At 44.0% G+C, this 8,520-nt stretch overlaps 1 protein-coding gene across 1 annotated transcript in view; it reads left to right on the top strand.

Annotated features, from left to right (window-relative positions):
* Positions 1-8,520, top strand: part of LOC124004207 (mitogen-activated protein kinase kinase kinase 12-like) — a 65,466-nt gene that overhangs the window by 13,704 nt on the left and 43,242 nt on the right. The window contains exons 3-4 of the mRNA XM_046312971.1: positions 2,679-2,862; positions 5,559-5,750. Coding sequence (XP_046168927.1) covers positions 2,679-2,862; positions 5,559-5,750 — 376 coding nt within the window. The remainder of the gene's footprint in view (positions 1-2,678; positions 2,863-5,558; positions 5,751-8,520) is intronic.

Here is an 8,520-nt window from a genome sequence, read left to right as displayed (position 1 = left end):
AGGGAACGGGAGAATAGGGATGAGAGGAGGAGGAGAGGAGGAGGAGGAGGAGAGGAGGAGGAGGAGAGAGGGAACGGGAGAATAGGGTTGAGAGGGAAGGGGGGATGGGGGGAGGGATATGGAGTGGGAAGGGGGTGATGGGGGGAGGGATATGGAGTGGGAAGGGGGAAGGGGGTGATGGGGGAGGGATATGGAGTGGGAAGGGGGTGATGGGGGAGGGATATGGAGTGGGAAGGGGGTGATGGGGGAGGGATATGGAGTGGGAAGGGGGGTGATGGGGGAGGGATATGGAGTGGGAAGGGGGTTATGGGGGAGGGATATGGAGTGGGAAGGGGGTGATGGGGGAGGGATATGGAGTGGGAAGGGGGTGATGGGGGAGGGATATGGAGTGGGAAGGTGGTGAAGGGGGTGATGGGGGGAGGGATATGGAGTGGGAAGGGGGAAGGGGAGTGATAGGGTCGGGTATGTGAAGTCTGCCTGGTGAGGGGAGACAGGATGTAGAATTCACTGCTTTTGTCCCTTCCTGCACCGGGGGAATTTTCAGATACATTTGTCAAATTAACCAAGACGACCATGAATGATTAATGATCTGTGTTGATTGATTAGTCTTTTAGGAGTCTATAAATGATTACCAAATGGTTTTCATACGAACTACAATTTTTATATTCTGTTGTTTGTAATTGTCTTTCTTTCGTGCACATGGCTTATACTGGAACTATGTCGATAATTTAAAGGAAGATGGATACTGTAAGTCAAGGAATGGTGTCTATCCTAGATTTAGCAATATCGGAAATATTTGTTTTTTATACTGAACAAAAATATAAATGTAACATAGAATGAAATCAGTAAATTTAAATAAATTCATTAGGCTCTAATCTATGGCTTTCACATGACTGGGCAGGGGTGTAGTCATGGGTGGCGTGGGAGGGCATATGGGTGGGCCTGGGAGGGCATAGGCCCACCCACTGGGGAGCCAGGCCCAGAAAATCTGAATGAGTTTTCCCCCCACAAAATAGCTTTATTATAGACAGAAATTCTCCTCAGCACACCCCCTCACCCTCCTCAGACGATCCCGCAGGTGAAGAAGACGGATGTGGAGGTCCTGGGCTGGCGTAGTTACACGTGGTCTGCGGATGTACTGCCGTTTGGATGTACTGCCAAATTCTCAAAAAACGACTTTGTAGGCGACTTATGGTAGAGAAATGAACATTCAATTTCCTGGCAACAGCTCTGCTGGACATTCCTGCAGTCAGCATGCCAGTGCACTGCGCCCTCAAAACTTGAGACATCTGTGGCATTGTGTTGTGTGACAAAACGGCACATTTTAGAAGGGCCTTTTATTGTCCCCAGCACAAGGTGCACCTGTAATCATGCTGTTTATAATTAGCTTCTTGATATGCCACACCTGTCAGGTGGATGGATTATCTTGGCTAAAGGAGAAATGCTCACTAGCAAGGATGTAAAAAATGTGTGCATAACATTTTTGAGAGAAATAAGCTTTTTATGTGTATGGAACATTTCTGGGAACTTTTATTTCAGCTCATGAAACACGGGATGAACGTTTTGCATTTTATATTTTGGTTGAGTTGTAACTTGTCATTCTCAAAGTATTGACTCACTCATCCCCTCTTAAACTGGATGTTTGGACCCTTTTTGTCTACCAGTACTGTATGTCACTGATCTCTCTCTTTTTGTTCTCTCTCTCTCTGTCTGTCTGTCTGTCTGTCTGTCTGTCTGTCTGTCTGTCTGTCTGTCTGTCTGTCTGTCTGTCTGTCTGTCTGTCTGTCTGTCTGTCTGTCTGTCTGTCTGTCTCTCTCTCTCTCTCTCTCTCTCTCTCTCTCTCTCTCTCTCTCTCTCTCTCTCTCTCTCTCTCTCTCTGTCTGTCTGTCTGTCTGTCTGTCTGTCTGTCTGTCTGTCTGTCTGTCTGTCTCTCTCTCTCTCTCTCTCTCTCTCTCTCTCTCTCTCTCTCTCTCTCTGTCTCTGTCTGTCTGTCTGTCTGTCTGTCTGTCTGTCTGTCTGTCTGTCTGTCTGTCTGTCTGTCTGTCTGTCTGTCTGTCTCTCTCTCTCTCTCTCTGTCTGTCTGTCTGTCTGTCTGTCTGTCTGTCTGTCTGTCTGTCTGTCTGTCTGTCTGTCTGTCTGTCTCTCTCACTGTCTCTCTCTCTCTCTCTCTCTCTCTCTCTCTCTCTCCCTCTCTCCCTCTCTCTCTCTCTCTCCTCTCTCTCTCTCTCTCTCTCTCTCTCTCTCTCTCTCTCTCTCTCTCTCTCTCTCTCTCTCTCTCTCTCTCTCTCTCTCTCTCTCTCTCTCTCTCCCTCCCTCTCTCTCTCTCTCTCTCTCTCTCTCTCTCTCTCTCTCTCTCTCTCTCTCTCTCTCTCTCTCTCTCTCTCTCTCTCTCTCTCTCTCACTGTCTCTCTCTCTCTCCTGTCTCTCTCTCTCTCTCTCTCTCTCTCCCTGTCTCTCTCTCTCTCTCTCTCTCTCTCTCTCTCTCTCTCTCTCTCTCTCTCTCTCTCTCTCTCTCTCTCTCTCTCTCTCTCTCTCTCTCTCTCTCTCTCTCTCTCTCTCTCTCTCTCTCTCTCTCCTGTCTCTCTCTCTCTGTGTCTCTGTCTGTCTCTCTCTCTCTCTCTGTCTCTCTCTCTCCCCCTCTCTCTCTCTCTCTCCCTCCCTCCCTCCCTCCTCTTCAGAGCTCTGGGAGGTGCCGTTTGAGGACATCTCTGAGCTGCAGTGGGTAGGGAGCGGGGCCCAGGGGGCCGTCTTCCTGGGTAAACTCCACGGACAGGAAGTAGCTGTGAAGAAGGTTCGAGACATCAAGGAGACAGACATCAGACATCTGAGAAAACTCAAACACCCCAACATCATCACCTTCAAGTAAGAATACAGTACAGTAGAATACAGTACAGTCTAATACTGTAAAATACAGTACAGTAGAATACAGTACAGTCTAATACTGTAAAATACAGTACAGTAGAATACAGTAGACTACAGTACAGTAGAGTACAATACTGTATAATACAGTAGAAAACAGTACAGTATAATACAGTACAGTCTAATACTGTAAAATACAGTACAGTAGACTACAGTACAGTAGAGTACAATACTGTATAATACAGTAGAAAACAGTACAGTATAATACAGTACAGTCTAATACTGTAAAATACAGTACAGTAGAATACAGTAGCTAAAGTACAGTCGAGTACAATATGTAGAATACAGTACAGTAGAATACAGTACATTAGAGTATAATTCTGTACAATACAGTACAGTAGAATACAGTACAGTAGAATATAATACAGTAGAATACAGTACATTAGAGTAGAATACAGTAGAATACAGTACAGTAGAATACAGTACTTTAGAGTATAATTCTGTACAATACAGTACAGTAGAATACAGTAGACTACAGTACAGTATAGTACAATACAGTAGAATACAGTACAGTAGAATACAGTACAGTAGAGTATAATACAGTAGAATACAGTACAGTAGAATACCGCACAGTATAGTACAGTAGAATACAGTAGAGTACAATACAGTAGAATACAGTACAGTAGAATACAGTACAGTAGAGTAAAATACAGTACAGTAGAGTATAATACAGTAGAATACAGTACATTAGAGTAGAATACAGTAGAATACAGTACAGTAGAATACAGTACTTTAGAGTATAATTCTGTACAATACAGTACAGTAGAATACAGTAGACTACAGTACAGTATACATTACATTACATTACATTTAAGTCATTTAGCAGACGCTCTTATCCAGATAGTAGAATACAGTAGAATACAGTACAGTAGAATACAGTACAGTAGAGTATAATACAGTAGAATACAGTACAGTAGAATACCGCACAGTATAGTACAGTAGAATACAGTAGAGTACAATACAGTAGAATACAGTACAGTAGAATACAGTACAGTAGAGGAAAATACAGTACAGTAGAGTATAATACAGTAGAATACAGTACATTAGAGTATAGTACAGTAGAATACAGTAGAGTACAATACAGTAGAATACAGTACAGTAGAATACAGTACAGTAGAGTAAAATACAGTACAGTAGAGTATAATACAGTAGAATACCTTACATTAGAGTATAATACAGTATAATACAGTACAGTGGAGTATAATACAGTAGAATACAGTACATTAGAGTATAATACAGTATAATACAGTACAGTATAGTATAATACATTATAATACAGTACAGTAGAGTATAATACAGTACAATACAGTACAGTACAATACAGTACAGTAGAGTATAATACAGTACAATACAGTACAGTACAATACAGTACAGTAGAGTATAATACAGTACAATACAGTAGAATACAGTACAGTAGAATACAGTACAGTAGAGTATAATACAGTATAATACAGTACAGTATAGTATAATACATTATAATACAGTACAGTAGAGTATAATACAGTACAATACAGTACAGTACAATACAGTACAGTAGAGTATAATACAGTACAATACAGTACAGTACAATACAGTACAGTAGAGTATAATACAGTACAATACAGTAGAATACAGTACAGTAGAATACAGTACAGTAGAGTATAATACAGTATAATACAGTAGATTAGAATACATTACAGTAGAATACAGTACAGTAAAATACAGTACAGTAGAGTATAATACAGTAGAATACAGTACAGTAGAGTATAATACAGTAGAATACAGTACAGTAGAGTATAATACAGTAGATTACAGGTCAGTAGAATACAGTTGAATATAGTACAGTAGAGTATAATAAAGTACAATACATTAGAATACATCACATTAGAATACAGTAATGTAGAGTATAATACAGAAGAATACAGTACAGTAGAATACAGTACAGTAAAGTATAATATAGAAGAAGACAGTACAGTAGAATACTGTACAGTAAAGTATAATACAGTAGAATACTGTACAGTAAAGTATAATACAGTAGAATACTGTACAGTAAAGTATAATACAGTAGAATACAGTACAGTAGAGTATAATACAGTAGATTACAGTACAGTAAAGTATAATACAGTAGAATACAGTACAGTAGAGTATAATACAGTAGATTACAGTACAGTAGAATACAGTTGAATATAGTACAGTAGAGTATAATAAAGTACAATACATTAGAATACATCACATTAGAATACAGTAATGTAGAGTATAATACAGAAGAATACAGTACAGTAGAATACAGTACAGTAAAGTAGAATACAGTAGAATACAGTACAGTAGAGTATAATACAGTAGATTACAGTACAGTAGAATACAGTTGAATATAGTACAGTAGAGTATAATAAAGTACAATACATTAGAATACATCACATAAGAATACAGAAGAATACAGTACAGTAGAATACAGTACAGTAGAATTCAGTACAGTAGAATACTGTACAGTAGAATACTGTACAGTAAGGTATAATATAGTAGAAGACAGTACAGTAGAATACAATAGAATATACCCATGCCCCGTGTTACTGTATTCTGATGGAGAACTGTGTTACTAATCCTCCCTTGCTTCTCTCCTCGCTCTTCCCTCTCCTCCCTCTCTGCTCTCCTCCATTCAGGGGTATCTGCACCCAGGCCCCGTGTTACTGTATCCTAATGGAGTACTGTGCCCAGGGCCAGCTGTACGAGGTGCTGAGGGCGGGTAGGAACATTACCCCCTCCCTGCTCATCGACTGGGCCATGGGCATGGCAGGAGGCATGAACTACCTCCACCTCCACAAGATCATCCACAGAGACCTCAAGTCGCCCAAGTAAGTAGTCATGATAACTATGCTTTAGCTTGGTAGCAGATCTATATGTGATTGAGCCAATTACCTCTGTTGTGTTCCTTGTCATGCCAAACATATGGTGGTACAGAAAGTAGATAACATTGAATATCATATGTTTTAGGGGTGTTACCAGACCTCAATATCATATTCTTGTTTGAGTCATTTGAATAGTTCTAGGGACTGTGTTGGGTCTCTCTGTGGCTAGCGTACCTTCCCCTGACTGTCTCTCTGTGGCTAGCGTACCTTCCCCTGACTGTCTCTCTGTGGCTAGCGTACCTTCCCCTGACTGTCTCTCTGTGGCTATTTGTACCTTCCCCTGACTGTCTCTCTGTGGCTACCGTAACTTCCCCTGACTGTCTCTCTGTATCTACAGTACCTTCCCCTGACTGTCTCTCTGTATCTACCATACTTTCCCCTGACTGTCTCTCTGTGGCTACCGTACCTTCCCCTGACTGTCTCTCTGTATCTACAGTACCTTCCCCTGACTGTCTCTCTGTATCTACCATACTTTCCCCTGACTGTCTCTCTGTGGCTAGCGTACCTTCCCCTGACTGTCTCTCTGTGGCTATTTGTACCTTCCCCTGACTGTCTCTCTGTGGCTACCGTAACTTCCCCTGACTGTCTCTCTGTATCTACCGTACCTTCCCCTGACTGTCTCTCTGTATCTAGCGTACCTTCCCCTGACTGTCTCTCTGTGGCTACCATACCTTCCCCTGACTGTCTCTCTGTGGCTACCATACCTTCCCCTGACTGTCTCTCTGTATCTACCATACTTTCCCCTGACTGTCTCTCTGTGGCTATTTGTACCTTCCCCTGACTGTCTCTCTGTATCTAGCGTACCTTCCCCTGACTGCCTCTCTGTATCTAGCGTACCTTCCCCTGACTGTCTCTCTGTATCTACCGTACCTTCCCCTGACTGTCTCTCTGTATCTAGCGTACCTTCCCCTGACTGTCTCTCTGTATCTACCATACTTTCCCCTGACTGTCTCTCTGTGGCTACCGTACCTTCCCCTGACTGTCTCTCTGTGGCTATTCGTACCTTCCCCTGACTGTCTCTCTGTATCTACCGTACCTTCCCCTGACTGTCTCTCTGTATCTACCGTACCTTCCCCTGACTGTCTCTCTGTATCTAGCGTACCTTCCCCTGACTGTCTCTCTGTGGCTACAGTAACTTCCCCTGACTGTCTCTCTGTGGCTAGCGTACCTTCCCCTGACTGTCTCTCTGTGGCTAGCGTACCTTCCCCTGACTGTCTCTCTGTATCTACCATACCTTCCCCTGACTGTCTCTCTGTATCTACAGTACCTTCCCCTGACTGTCTCTCTGTGGCTACAGTAACTTCCCCTGACTGTCTCTCTGTGTCTATTCGTACCTTCCCCTGACTGTCTCTCTGTATCTACCGTACTTTCCCCTGACTGTCTCTCTGTGGCTACAGTAACTTCCCCTGACTGTCTCTCTGTGGCTAGCGTACCTTCCCCTGACTGTCTCTCTGTGGCTACCGTACCTTCCCCTGACTGTCTCTCTGTATCTACCGTACCTTCCCCTGACTGTCTCTCTGTGGCTACAGTAACTTCCCCTGACTGTCTCTCTGTGTCTATTCGTACCTTCCCCTGACTGTCTCTCTGTATCTACAGTACCTTCCCCTGACTGTCTCTCTGTGGCTACAGTAACTTCCCCTGACTGTCTCTCTGTGTCTATTCGTACCTTCCCCTGACTGTCTCTCTGTATCTACAGTACCTTCCCCTGACTGTCTCTCTGAGGCTATTCGTACCTTCCCCTGACTGTCTCTCTGTGGCTACAGTAACTTCCCCTGACTGTCTCTCTGTATCTACCGTACCTTCCCCTGACTGTCTCTCTGTGGCTACAGTACCTTCCCCTGACTGTCTCTCTGTATCTACCGTACCTTCCCCTGACTGTCTCTCTGTGGCTAGCGTACCTTCCCCTGACTGTCTCTCTGTGGCTACCGTACCTTCCCCTGACCGTCTCTCTGTATCTACCGTACCTTCCCGTGACTGTCTCTCTGTGGCTACAGTAACTTCCCCTGACTGTCTCTCTGTGTCTATTCGTACATTCCCCTGACTGTCTCTCTGTATCTACAGTACCTTCCCCTGACTGTCTCTCTGTGGCTACAGTAACTTCCCCTGACTGTCTCTCTGTGTCTATTCGTACCTTCCCCTGACTGTCTCTCTGTATCTACAGTACCTTCCCCTGACTGTCTCTCTGAGGCTATTCGTACCTTCCCCTGACTGTCTCTCTGTGGCTACAGTAACTTCCCCTGACTGTCTCTCTGTATCTACCGTACCTTCCCCTGACTGTCTCTCTGTGGCTACAGTACCTTCCCCTGACTGTCTCTCTGTATCTACCGTACCTTCCCCTGACTGTCTCTCTGTGGCTACAGTAACTTCCCCTGACTGTCTCTCTGTGTCTATTCGTACCTTCCCCTGACTGTCTCTCTGTATCTACCGTACCTTCCCCTGACTGTCTCTCTGTGGCTACAGTAACTTCCCCTGACTGTCTCTCTGTGTCTATTCGTACCTTCCCCTGACTGTCTCTCTGTGGCTACCGTACCGTCCCCTGACTGTCTCTCTGTATCTACCGTACCTTCCCCTGACTGTCTCTCTGTATCTAGCGTACCTTCCCCTGACTGTCTCTCTGTGGCTACAGTAACTTCCCCTGACTGTCTCTCTGTATCTACCATACCTTCCCCTGACTGTCTCTCTGTGGCTACCGTACCGTCCCCTGACTGTCTCTCTG

The sequence above is a fragment of the Oncorhynchus gorbuscha genome, linkage group LG18 (assembly GCF_021184085.1).
Source record: "Oncorhynchus gorbuscha isolate QuinsamMale2020 ecotype Even-year linkage group LG18, OgorEven_v1.0, whole genome shotgun sequence".
Lineage (NCBI taxonomy): Eukaryota > Metazoa > Chordata > Actinopteri > Salmoniformes > Salmonidae > Oncorhynchus > Oncorhynchus gorbuscha.
This window is presented reverse-complemented; position numbering and strand designations above follow the sequence as displayed.